The 14,144-nt window shown below is 44.9% G+C and overlaps 1 protein-coding gene across 1 annotated transcript; it reads right to left on the bottom strand.

The window, feature by feature from the left end:
• Nucleotides 1–9,753: 9,753 nt before the first annotated feature.
• LOC147633495 (uncharacterized) lies at nucleotides 9,754–12,167 on the bottom strand. Its single transcript, XM_086806583.1, has one exon. It carries the CDS (start codon nucleotides 11,987–11,989, stop codon nucleotides 9,905–9,907), a length of 2,085 nt encoding a protein of 694 aa, XP_086662709.1. The 5' UTR covers nucleotides 11,990–12,167; the 3' UTR covers nucleotides 9,754–9,904.
• Nucleotides 12,168–14,144: the final 1,977 nt, after the last annotated feature.

Raw genomic sequence — 14,144 nt, 5'->3', positions numbered from 1 at the left:
AGATTTGGAGGAAGAGAAGAACTTTTCGCACACTGTAGAGAAGTCACGCATCAATTGACTGCCCCACATTGCTTTTCAGCAAGAAAAATTGGCAGAAAATTGAAAACATGCCCGCGGAAAACTCGCAAAATGCATTAAAAAATATATTTTTTTACCAAAAAATGCTCAAAAAATCTCTAAAAAATTAGGAAAAATTTCCTAAAATTTTTAGAAATTTAGGGAACCCATTCTACCAACAATATTCACAATAAAATATGTGAAGTTTGGTAAGAATTTCCAGTAATGCTTATTTTAACCATAAAAAATAGCAAAGAAATAGCATTAAACTCACGGAATTCCCCCGCAACGTCGATTCGTCCATTGAGTAGAGGTAACACGCGTTCCAATCGCCATATCGACGATCCACGAGCAAAATCACCAAAACAAACCAATAAAAAAACATTTTTTTAGTAAATATAAAAATTTACTTTAAAAAAATGCCAAAAATTAGAATAAGAAAGTAGAAACAACAACAATTAACTAGAGATTGCACTGATACCACTGTTAAAACCCTAAGATCTCTCTAGATAATTAACATGCATAAACATGCATAAATCAGGCATAAACTCTACCACACCCAACCACCCCCGAGCCCAAGGGTTGCACACATGAAATATAATGGAGTACCACATACCTTCACCTTAGTGTCCCATACCACCAAGAGGTATAACTCCAATACAACAGCACTCAGCTCTATAGTGAAATGGCAAGAATGTAGATACAATCCTCTACACAAGAGAACATCCCTTGAGTGTGCCCCATGCCCGTTATATATGCACAAACCCATGTCTTTTCCTGCTAGTGTTGGCATGCAATCGTTACCGACTGCACCCCCATTGGGTCCTCCGTATGGGCTTTGCCCAACGCAAATATCTATCAACACTATGCCCTCAAGCACTGCAGTGCCACCCAACATTCCAGAATATCAGGTAGTTTACCAACCCATCTCTGGTCCTAATGCTTTTCTTGCTTATGTACTCACTCAAGGATTTGTGCCTCAACCACGTATTCCACCTATGCCGAGTGCCCAACCATTTATTCCATCTTATGGAGTATCCTCGCCAGGTCCTACACCTGTGCCTGGTATTAGTGGATTTTCTGGAGTTCCTCCACGCCCATTACACTTCGGATATGGGTACTAGCCTTCCTGGACTCCCCCACCTCCTTACTTTCACGTCTCTATGTCCAGAAATGCTTTCACAAAAAAGACTCGTTTCAATGGGTCTAATTACACCACCTGGTGTTAATCCAATTCTAGGATTAACAAGAGCTACCGCCATTATCTTACATCAAGGAGTCATGGTAGATACACCATAGGGTTATACATTCAAGATATAAAGCAAGTGTCCAAAGCTATAACTTGGGCGGGCGGGCGCTCGTAATGGTGTGACGGAGTATTTATGGCAATTCCCGCTTCAAGAGCGTGTGGTAGCAAGTTAGGATGAAGTCCTAAGTGATGTACTTCATGGATATATTATGAGAGTAGTCATTGTAATAGCATTAGGCCTCTTATGAACCTAAAGTGCCCGGTTGGCCATAGTTTAAGTGAGTGTGAACACTTATGGCCATGTATATAAGTGAATTTCTCTCATAATACAACATACTCTCCCATTGTGCAATTGAGTCTTGCTCTTGCTAATCCTCTTGCTAATCTCTCTCCCTAATGCATGCTAGTGAGTGTGTGTGAGTGAAGTGAGGTGAGCGGAGGGACGAGGACCCGTAGTGCAATGCGACGGTGTGACAACGCCAGGGAGACACGGTGGAATTGCTTCTCAAGGAGTTGTAGAACTTGGAGACCTCAAGGGTTACAAGCTCGGCCATTGGAAAGATCCTCACAACAGTTGCGGTTCACCAGGTAATCTCTTTTTGGATGTGTTTCAAGGAGGGTTAGGGTGAGCCATAACACGTAGGCTAATCTTATGAAACAAGTTTTCACTTCCCAAGGTTCCTGGAACCTGGTGAAGGGACTTGAACCAAAACCGCACCCCTCTAGCACCTCCTGACGTCATTTGCTACTAGAAATGCAATTGCCATAGTGGAGCTCATACAAACCCTTCTGCTAGAGTTTCATTCACAACTCCAGTAGTTCCCCTATGTCTATGACGGATGGGAACACTTGCAGAGAGATATGCAGCACATGATCTCACACGTCGCATTGATCTCAAACATCAAATCCAACTTTTCTCTATAAAAGAGAGTGATGACCGTGAAGGTTGCTGAATACTGACGCCTTAACGCAGAATACACCACCACTGGTTTCGCCAAGTCTCAAGAAGACTAGGTGATCACTTTACTGAACAATTTGCCTCCTAGTTTCTTTACTTTTTCACACAGACCATTAGTCTAGAACCTATGCCTAACCTATATGAGTGTGAGTGCCAACTCTTGCGCTTCGATCGGTTACATGCCCAGTTTCATCCCAAGAAATCTTCCTCCTTAATCAAGAGGGGGCCCTTGTGTCTCATACCACCTCTACTCAAAAAGGGTAGCAAGGGAAGGGGAACAACAATTGAGGTAATCAAGGCAAACCTCAAGGCAACAATACTGATTTAGTCATGTTGATGATGAGTGTGGCATTAAAGCCAAGGAAAATAGAGGTAACAACCCCACTAACTCGAATCGCCAAAACAACCAAGGTGGCAGTAATGCTCCTAATTGGCGGTCAAGAGGGGGTAATAATCCCGCACCTACTCTACAGGGTTCCCCTCGACGAGGACCCCGCAACAACAAGGCAATGGTATGAATTGGCCTAGATCATCTCCGTGGGGCGACCCACTGGTCAAGTCACTCAAGGCCCCCCCACCCAGTTAGTTTCTTTTACCACCCCAGAAGAGATGTCTGATTGGTCATCTCTTACACCACATCCCGATCCTTCAACCAATGTTGCTCATGCTCATGTCACATCCATTTGAGGTTGATTACTCTTCCAAAGGACAAAGAAACAACAACCTAGATGAGGCAGCCCACATGTGGAAGCGTCCGCCCTCATTCAAACTTGTTAGTTACTTGATGATCGTTCTGCGGCCTATCGTCAAATCCCACCCAACACTTCCTTGTGGCCATCCAGTCACTTGGGTAGTTGACAGTGGAGCTACTCACCATATGGCACGAAATGCTGACATTTTCATCTCTCAATGACCTGCTAAGTGTGAAGTTTGATGTGGCAACAACACACTTATGCCCATCAAATCTTTGGCACTGTTTTATTCAACACCAACACAAGCCCCAATCAGGCAACATTGGACAATGTCTATCTTGTTCCTAACTTGGGCCTCAATTTACTTTCTGTATCCCAGCTGACTCAACTCGATCATGGAGTTTACTTCAACAAGCGAGTTGTAGAGGTAATTGATTAGACTACGGGTCTTGTTGTTGTCTGCGGCCCGCGGCACAAAAGGATGGCTTGTATTGGATGTCTACTTTTTTATCTAAGCCATCTTCCGAGGGTTCTGAGTTTCACCAGGTTTGTGCCTATGTGGCCAGAGCTCCTTCAAACATTGAACGACTATGGCACTTTCGCTATGGTCACCTGCCCTATGACACACTCTATGAGTTGTCTCGAGACCAGTTAGTTGAAGGCATACCCAGCCTCAAACTGACAAAGGATGTCTGCCAGCCATGTCAAATGGGTAAGCAGCATCGCTCACCGTTCCCACATCATGCTACTCATCGTGCTCAAGGTATCCTCAAGTTAATTCATTTTGACTTGAGTGGGCAATCCCCAACCCCTTCCTTGAATGGATCTCTCTACTACATGCTAATTGTTGATGATTATTCGAGGTACATGTGGGTGTATTTCATGAAGCATAAATCAAACACCTTCCAATACTTTTCTACGTGGGTTCGGTTAGTCACTAATCAAATGGGCATCTCAATTGGGATTGCTCTCGCAGTGACAATGGTGGTGAATTTATCTCCCATCAATTTACTGAGTTCTTGCAAGAATAGGGCATTCAACGCCAACTCACCTCCACCAACTCCCCCTCACAAAATGGAGTGGTTGAGCGCAAGAACCTAACTATGATGGATATGGCACGCTCCATGCTTTTTGCAACTAAGCTGTCTAAAAGCCTTTGGTCAGAATCGATCACACACTGCAGTGTACCTTCTAAACCGTTGCCCCACGATCACCGTTCCTCACAGGACCTCGTTTGAGGCATTTTATAATGAAAAACTGACTGTTTCCCATTTTCGTGTCTTTGGGTGTCGTGCATACACTCACACTCCAAATGACACAAGGGGCAAGCTTTGAGCCAAGAAGTGAGTTGCTCATTTTTGCGAGCTACTCTTTTGAATCAAAAGCTTACAAAGTTTTTGATCCAAGATCAAATAAAGTCTTTGTTCGTCCGAGACATTGTCTTTGATGAGCGAGATTTACTTCGCCTTCCGCTGTCCATACCAACCGAACAAGAATCTCTGACTGTGCCACATGAACCCAATTAGTCAACTATAACTTTGCCTCTTGAGGAGCCTTCCTCTTCCCGACAGCCAGGGACCCTTTACCCCGTTGGTACCAACAAACCATGCGTGACCCCTTTGGAGGACGGTCCTCCGTCGATCCACCAAGCTCACTCCTCGTGCCTCATTTGCCTCTATTTTCTCCACAGACTATGTGGTGCATGATGAGCCAACATCGTGGAAAGATTCTATCCAGCAGCTAGCCTAGAAAGAGGCTATGGAACAAGAACTCGAAAGCATTGATCGTAATGGCACGTGGTTCCCTGTGGATTGCCCTCATCATAGAAAGGTCATTGGGACCAAATGGATCTTTCACACCAAATTTAAAGCTAATGGTACCTTGGACAAATACAAAGCCCGGCTTGTGGTGCAAGGTTTTCACCAAAAAGAAGGCATTGACTTCAACAAGACTTGCACCTACCGCTCGAATGACAACAATCTGTCTCTTACTCAATCTGGCCTCACACCACACATGGTTAGTCTATCAAATGGATATTAAGAGTGCCTTCCTCAATGGCATTCTCGAGGAAGAGGTATATGCTGACCAACCTCTGGGTTTCTCACTCCATGGGTATGAGAACAAAGTCTTCCGCCTGCATAAAGCTCTTTATGGGCTTAAGCAAGCCCCCTGAGCATGGTATCATCGCATCGACAAATTTTTTCGCAACCAAGGTTTTCAACCATCTCACTGTGATCCCAATATCTATATCCACACAGATCAAGGGATGGTTTGCTACCTAGTTCTGTATGTCGATGACCTTATCATTTCTAGTTCACATCAAGCCAAAGTGGCTAGCTCTTCTCTCATATTTTCTTGGCATGGAGGTGGTCCAACATCCTAATGGTATTTGTGTCCCAACAAAAGTTCTGTCTTCAACTGATTACTACCTACTTTCCTAATGGTGCTATCCCTGTGGCTACCCCATTGGATCCCACCATCAAACTATCAAAGGAAGTGGACTCACCTCCGCATGAAGTGCCAACTTACCGCCAAGTGGTTGGGAAACTTATATGGCTCACAAATTCTCGACCTGACATTTCCTATTGCACATCCATTTTAAGTCAGTATTTCAATGCTCCTAAGGGACCATATTGGAGTTCAACAATGGGGTTGTTCGTATCTATGTGTATGGACTTCACTACAGTCGTGGGATCACCCTGCGTGGTTACACGGACTCCGACTGGGCTGGTGATTTCGATTCTCGGCGTTCTCATGGTGGTTATTTGTACTCCCTTGGATCTGCCCCTTTCTCTTGGTCTAGCAAGAAGCACAATACCGTTCAGGTTCTTCCGCTAAGGTCGAATACCGGGCCCTCTATGATGCCACCACTGAGGCTATGTATCTTCGTCAGCTTCTTACGGAGATGCGCATTCCCTTTGACACCACTTCTACCATCTTCATTGACAGTCAGAGTGCAACTACCCTTGCTGGTGGCAGTCCTATTTTTTACCAAGCATGTGGGTGTCCATTTTTATTTTACGAGGGAACAGATTGAGCTTGGTGCCATTAGACTCCGGTACATTCCAACGGCAGACAACCATGCAGACATCCTTACAACGTCCGTCAACCGGCCCATCCTGGAGTGTCTTCGTGACCGGATCGGCAGCATCGGTCCCCCACCATCACCCTCCGCATATTGAGAGGGGGATCTTCCTCTCCTTTCAGATGTTTTATCATTGATGTATCGGGCACATGAGTCAATGAAAACCCCATGAGGGCGCGGCTCATGAGAAAACCCATTGCATTTCATTTTCCATCTTGCATTCCCTGTGCATAGCATTCTGTTTTTTGGGATTGGGGAACGTGTGAATGAAACCCAAAAATGGGCATTTGTACATGTGAAAGCCTCTTGCATTGTGGCATTGAATCCAGTATCGCCCAATCTCAAACAGTTCTTCACCGTTGCCCCATTCCTCGTCCATGATCCTCTTCAAACCCCTTTTTTTCATCTTCTCTCATGGTTCCCTTTTGGCTTGAGAGGGGGTGTGTGAATTCATGCCATTTTATCCATCCCAAAAGGGCATTTTTTGGATATTTTATGTCTTTCATTTTTACTGTTGGCCGCTACTTTACCCTGACTGACTAGCAGCCCTTGAAGCATATAAAAGAAACTCAACGTTATTCACTCTACATGAACACCATCTCGAGTCTTGCTGCTGCAACCCTTCAGGCAGTACATGGCTTACCTGCTGTGCTGCTAGAGTTGTTACTTTGTGAAGCTCACATCAGCGTTCACATCTACTGGTACAGGCCACCTACATCAGGGTTGACATCAATGTTTTCATCCGCTAGTACAGGCCGCCTACATCAGGGGTTGACTTCAGCGTTTTACATCAGGCTTACATCAACGCTTACTTCAGGCTTACATCAACAATGTCATCTGCTTTTTACATCAGCATACATCATCGCCTATATCAGCACTTTATCTGTGTTTTATCATCACGGAAGGAAATGGTTCCATTATGACAGTGAATGTCAGCTTTATTTTTGTGGAGCCAATCCATTCCAAGGATGTAGGTCTTTTTCAGCAGGTTTACTTCTTCTTCATCACCGAGATAGCAGCCCTCCATGCTCCTTAACCTCGACATCAGGATGATAGTCCTCTCTGCTCACTTCTTCAAAACAGCAACCTACCATCTGCCTCGAATTGTGGCCTTCTCCACCCTTTGCATTATCATGGGACAACAGCCCTCTCTGCTCCTTTGGAGTCTCACACTAAGCTCCTGTATTGGACTTTATCATGTATACACACACACACACACACACACACACACACACACACACACACTCAATGCATGCTATGTTGATTTGCTCTGATCTCTCATATATTTGGTCCTTTCGTCTTTTTGCCCTCACACTCTTCGCCACCTAGTCAATCTCCCCTAGTCCATGCCCATTTTCATCCCTAATCAGCCCCACCACTTCCACATTGCCTGTATCTCAGCTAACCTAAAAAGATATCTATCAGGTTTTTTTTTAAATTGCTACAGGATTTCCGTCTTAGACCTCTTACTCTCTCACTAGCATTCTTGTCATCTTCACTTTTTAAACATGTCTGGCATTTGCACCTGCCATAGAGGATAACCTCTTCCTTAGTCGATTTCCCCACTTGCCTTTTCCTCTGAAGAGACTCCAGTTGTTCACTCCATCTCCTCCTTTCCTGCCTTCTCTCATTGGCTCTTAGTTTCCTAACTCTTCTAATGATGCCCTGCATATCAATGGCAAAGGATCTCCAAGACCCCTCATTGCTCCTTTTCCTTCTTAGTCTACCAATGGCCTCTTCAATGCAGGAAATAAACAAATCATCCTTGAGCAACATATTGTTAACCCTCAATTTCCTTGTAGGATACGGATTCATTTTATCCTCTTCCCAATCTGCCGTCAAATGCCATTCCCACTTCAAAGGCATTGGTTCGAAAGCGCAGTGCAAGAGTCAATTGCAACCTTGAAAGTATGGGGAACCCATACAGCTTGCTGGCTAAAGAAGACTCTATCAATTCTAGAAGAAGAGCCAAAGTACTACAGACTGAAGTAAGTGTGTCCAAGGTCATATCCCCAGTCCCCCATGTTCGACCCATCGGCCAGCCCCATTTTTCTCCTCAACAACCCTTCCCATTTCCTTCTCTCTTGGCCCATCAGAATTGTGTTCCCCCCACACCTATCCGACTGTTTTTCAACCATATTGAAGTCACCTAACAGAATACAAGGGCCCTAAATATCTAGATTGGCAATCCACTCCCACATTCCACTTCTCACCTTTCGCAAACCTTGTCATTTGAGGCAAGCAAATAAGTAATAGAGAGAGTCACTTGTTACATGCAATTAGGAAGAGAGACTAAAGAGAGTCACTTGTTACTCTCTGAGCAAACCTTGTCATTAGAGACACGCAAATAAGCAATAGAGAGAGTCACTTGTTACTTGCAATTAGGGTTTTCTTAAATGTATCAAGGTCTTCTCTCAACTAATCAATTGATTTTCATTTTCACGAATCGTGGGTCTCTATTTGACTCTCAAAACAGACTGTTCAGATACATCTGTTTGAGATGGTAGCTTCAGATGCTGCCTACCCACACCACCTCTTTTGCCTTTAAATGACATGATCTGATGAGATGAGCAGATCACAAAACTCACTTCAAAGAAAAAAAAACTCACAGACACCGCCCAAGGCATCATCGAGGGGTTAAAAAAACCTTACAAATCATAAGAGACATGATGTGCAAGGTTTTAGGGCTGAGAGGCTCAAATGTGTGGGACTTAAATATGATAGAACATGCTTCTGATGGTCTCCCACCATGTATCTCAGTGGTTACAGCCCAGCCCCATAGGAGGAGGGTGGCAATGGATGGCTCATCCCCGTATGCATAGTTTTTCCATACGGCAACCATACGGCAAACACATACGGGCATGGAAGTACGAAAAAAGTATGGTTTACACCCCCAAGAAATTCCATACGTTGGATACCATACGGCACCCTAATTTTAAGGAAAAACATGCTACATATGACAAAAAACCGAAGAAACCTGAAACTCCAAAGATTTTGGGATTAGAAAAAACATAAATGATGTAGAGCCAAAATCCAAACTCCAGACTTCATATTACTGTAACTCGTTTACATCATACATGTATGATCAATGATGTATCATGTAACATGTTACATAAGTAGGGACTAGGGAGAGTGGAGTGGGCAAATGCCAAAACCTGTCACCGGTAGGCATAGTTTTTTCATACAGCAACCATACAACATACGTGTATGAGTCTGGAACTATGAAATAAGTATGGTTCAAACCTTGGAGAAATTTCATACGTGGGATTTCATACTTGATTCTTAAATTAAAGGGTAGACATGCCATTTTCAAAGAACTGAACCATGAGAGACTTAAAATATGTGAAAGCCATGATAGATGGTCTATCATGGTTTTCACAAATTGACCCCATCGTGACTTTCACACATTGACAATTAATCTCTGTCTAGAAAAGATGCAAAACATTTTCTTTTTTGGCTCGCGTATGAAAAGTTTTTCCATACGTGACCATACGCATTCGGGTATTGGAAGTATGGAATATTTTCCATACGAGCATGAAAAAAACTATGTCCGTATGCTTGCAGATGGTGCGCTCCTTCCCATCGCAGGCGAACGCGAGGAGGATGTTGTGAGAGTGACCCCACATACCTTCACGGCAGTTAAGCAGCCATGAAAAAAGACATGCTTCTGACGGGTTATATGAAAAACCATGATTTTGTGACTTCTGAATGATTTGCTAGGCAAGTCTACATATATTCACATCATATTAGAAAGAAAACTGAATACAAGTACAACTCTGAGAACCTTTGTATTATCATATCTTGGACACTGCTACCACTGCAACGAGGAAGTGCCAACAAAGATTTGAAGGTGCTGTGAAGAATCAACAGCAAGCACTCTGCATCTCTTCAGTGATGCGGTTGAGCCACAAGGGCTCCACGAAGTCACCCCTTAGAGGTTCACTACCTGTGGAGGCTGTGCCAGTTGAGGGTTGCTGATGGGGTAACTTGATGGTGACAGAGGCCCAAGTAGGAGTGCCATCCTCGTAGGCATTGTGAGTTAAGCGTATGAGGTCAGACCCATCTGGACGTGCCACAAAGATCTCGCCATAGGGCTGGAACTGGTTGGGCAGAGAGATGGGTTCAGCTGACACCCCAGCTATGTCCGCCGTAAAAACAATGTTGCAACTGTCGGGGCTGAATTCAACATGGTTTATACGACCATGCACCAGCCCATGTGTGCCATTGCAATGACCTCCTGGTTCCACCCTGTGGAGGCCTGTACCATCAGGCCGAATCATGTAAAGTCCGAAGCTACCCGCATCCACACCATGCATCGTTGATGAGAATGCAATCCACTGACCATCAGGAGACCAGCTTGGCATGGTGTCTGTCCAATCCCCACATGTCAGTCGCCGTATCTTCGTTTCCTCCCCATGCTGTGAATCCATAATGTACAGATTTTTGCTGTTGGCGCCCCCTCGGCCTGATCGAAAAACCAACCATTTGCCATCAGGTGATGGTGCCGGGAATGCGTTGTTACCAGTGCCAGGGAGCGTTAGCAGCTGCATTCTGGAGGGCACTTCATCTTTATTGTCAGTTAGTGCATCTAAGGAGAAGTGGAGAGCTGCCACCTGGACACCTGCAGACGCAGGCGCAAAGATGGCACCTGCAGTGCAGTAGATAACACCCTCTCTGAGTGGATCCCATGTGGTGTAGAAGAGGGGCTCTCTCGAAAGACGCCACGCCTTCGAGCCATCAGACCTCATGACGAAGAGCCCTATTGAATCACCCCCAGGCAGACTCTTGTTGTAGGCTATAAAACGGCCGCATGGGGAGACACTGGGGAAAAAACCATCCACTCTCACCAATGCTAATCCAGCTACTGGGCACTCCATACCCTCCAATCTGGCCACACTGTTTGGTGACATGGCACCAACTTTTCCATCCACATCAGCGTCTATGCTGCCGGTATCCCGGCATCGATGGTAACCCAACCTCCCAGATCCAGCTGCCACAAAAGGATTGTAATGGTGTTTCTCTGCATTCAGCCCAGCTGTGACCTCAATGAACTCCTTTGAGGCCAAGTCGAAAATCTCCACATGGCGCCATTTGGAGTCTGGCCGCCGAGTGGCGACGGCCAGCCAGTTGCCAGTCACAGAGGCTGCTGGTGTGAACACATGGACACAGGGAGGAGTGATTCTCTCCGCCTCTTCAAGGCCATCCTCTTCTGCCCAATTGCATGCCTTGTATACACTCCACCACCCATCATCGGACTTTCGATGGAAGAAAAGGGTCTCATCATCAGCCCAGGTCGGCCAACCACCATTTTTGGCCACCATTTTCCTCTGCTTTCCATCCTCAGCATTGAAGACATAAATATCAGTGTGCAGATCTTCAACTTCACCTTGCCATCCATTGTCTTGGTATGAGGCCACAGCTACCCATTTGCCAGAAGGGGAAAGACTGGGGCTCAAATCTGCTACATCTGGAGGTGTTAGTCTGACAGTATGGCCTGTTTCCAGTGAGCTAGCATACACAGCAGTCCAGCTTTGTCTTGAAGTCTGAGGAGCTTCTAGGGTGGAGACGAAGTAGACCTTGTTTCCATGTATGGAGGGCCTATCAAAGAAGAGGTCAGAGTGATCTGCACCACAATCACCTTTCCCCGTTAATAGGCACTTGAGAGGCTTGAGAGGCCCCAGCTCTGGTGTTGTCTTCTCAGCATTGATATATAGTTTTGCACCTCCAGTGCGTTCAGAGACATACACTAGGTTTTCCTTGAGTTTGCCATCAGGTGAGTCTGACGAGGCAAAGGAGCCATTGAAGTTCACTGAGATGCCATCAGTGAGCTGAGTTTCAGCGAAGGGCAAGCTCTTTTTGAGGTCAGAATTCTCTGGGGAATCGACAGAGAAGATGTCAAAGCCATAGTGGGTTCTGCCCACAACGGAGAAAAGGATGGTGCCCTCCATATTGGCCTGTTGGCCCACAGCAGCAAATCGATTGACACTAGTCAGCGTAGCTTGATACAAGGGAAACTGCAGAAAACGGTGCTGCTGCTCTTCAGTAAGCGTGTGCGCGCGCGCTGGCGTGTGACAGAGAGGGAGAGAGAAAGAAAGAGAGAGCGCGCGATGGAGAGACTAATTCGACGCACTTCTATGAAAGGTGAAGTTGAATAAGTCTTTCATAGAAATCTTATGTCACCCACTGCGTCATGGCCATTCCCAAAATCTTATGTCACCCACTGCGTCATGGCCATTCCCAAAGTTGTAGATAAAACCACTTCTGAAATTTGAAGGCTTTCGAGGGCATCAAAGCCCTACAAACCTTCTCAGACTAGTCCCCACACTTGTACTCGACACCAGAGGAGAGATAGGTGTTATATTTGATTTTGTAAATTGTCTCCTTCTCATGTCAAAAGGCAATTGAAGCAGAATGTTATCCTAGAAATAAATACACTGTCTCTAATATTTGTATCTGTAATAATTTCTACTTCTATCACCTTTGAGTGAAATTGCTTGCATATCAGTTTGGAATCATGTTTTCTGAAATGCAGCTTCTTAAAGACACATATACCATTCCTCATCACTCTCCAACATTCCTCTGTTTACTCAACTCTGTTGTGTTTGTTGCTATTAAGAAAACAAGGCTCTGCATTTCTCTTTAATGGAATTGCTTAAAAGAACCTTCTTTACAATGAAACAAGATTCTTCATTTGTATGTAGTAGGATGAGCTTGAAACCACTTTCATTCAAGGCCATCCTCACCCAAAAATAGAGGATTGTATGTGTAAATGAAACAATTGAAGAATAGCTCACCACCTAGCTCATGGAGCATAGTAAAACGATTCCTTTAACTTGAAGTTGAAGTGGCTTTTCACCTTTATTATCAAATAGGCTTACACAGTGTGATATTATATGAACCATTTTAGCCACGCGATTGAATGTTTGCCCATTATGCTAAAACTAGTACTCAACCCCCGCATTGCTACGTTATGAAGTGTGGACTTGCTTATAAGTGTTGTCTTGCCAATACGCGCAATACGAGGAGTTCCTCGAGTTTCTCGTGAGAGCATGAGAGTCTATAGTGCATGCCCAATACGCACTCTCGAGTTAGGTCATCAAGTCCACTAAAAAAGGGGTGGGGCATCGGCCATCTTAGTTAGTAGTAGCCAAGGATGGTGGGAGTTCAAATTCCCCCTCCCCTCACTCCACAAGATGGGGTGCTGTGAGTAATGTCACTTCGTTTTTTTTTAAAAAAAACGACGCTTCTTAGCCAAGTGCAGAAGGTAGAGGTTTGGATAGGGAGGATGTGTATGTAGTACTCTGTCCTGCATGAGACCTTCATCCAAGCCAAATTATGAGGAGCGGGGGTGTTGCAGCAGGAACGCTGTTTTTTTTTTTTTTTTGGGGTCTTTGAGCTCATAACACGGGCGTGACAGTACACATGGCCTGCCCATCCATTTGACTTCGTGGGTGAACTAGGCTCTTCCTTGCACCACTTAAGAAAAGATCCTGTTGTTGCTTCTTAACTTGAAAACACACGTCTTTTACTTGAAGGTGCTGCGAACCGAGGGGTTGGCACCCCGGAGTCCACTGCCACCGCCACTGCCAATTCAATCTCCAAAAGGCGCACAATGACACAGACCATCTCAGGCATGAGCTAGAAGCTCTCAAGCTCCAAAAGGCCTCAGGAAGACGAGGGTAGTCTTGCCCAGCTCAGGAAGGAAGTAAACGAGCTACAGGCTCAGCAGGAAGCTAAGAGAAGAGTTTGGTGTACCATCTGTCAAGCCATGAGTCACCCTCCATAGGAGTGTCTACGAAGGAGCAAAAGAAAGCAACCTCCAAATCTCAGAAGAAGAAGAAGACACACTTGGGTGCATACATAGACCAAGTGGCTGAATACATTAAGCCCCAAAAGTAAGGTTCACTTCCATTACCACTCACAAGAATTTATCTTATTCTTGTAGGACCCAAATGTCAGGATAAAGATGCAAGGAGTAGGGTTACTATGCAAGTATGCACAATAGCTCCTATCAACCTGAAGTTACATGCACAATAGCCCCTATCAACTTGAAATTATGTGTAGAATAGCTCCCACAATTGTGTTTCTAGAATAGATCCCACA

Source organism: Cibotium barometz, chromosome 12 (assembly GCF_041138505.1).
Source record: "Cibotium barometz isolate CiBa-2024 chromosome 12, ASM4113850v1, whole genome shotgun sequence".
NCBI classification, from domain to species: Eukaryota; Viridiplantae; Streptophyta; class Polypodiopsida; order Cyatheales; family Cibotiaceae; genus Cibotium; species Cibotium barometz.
The sequence above is the reverse complement of the archived record's forward strand: the minus strand, read 5'-3'. Positions and strand labels throughout refer to the sequence as shown.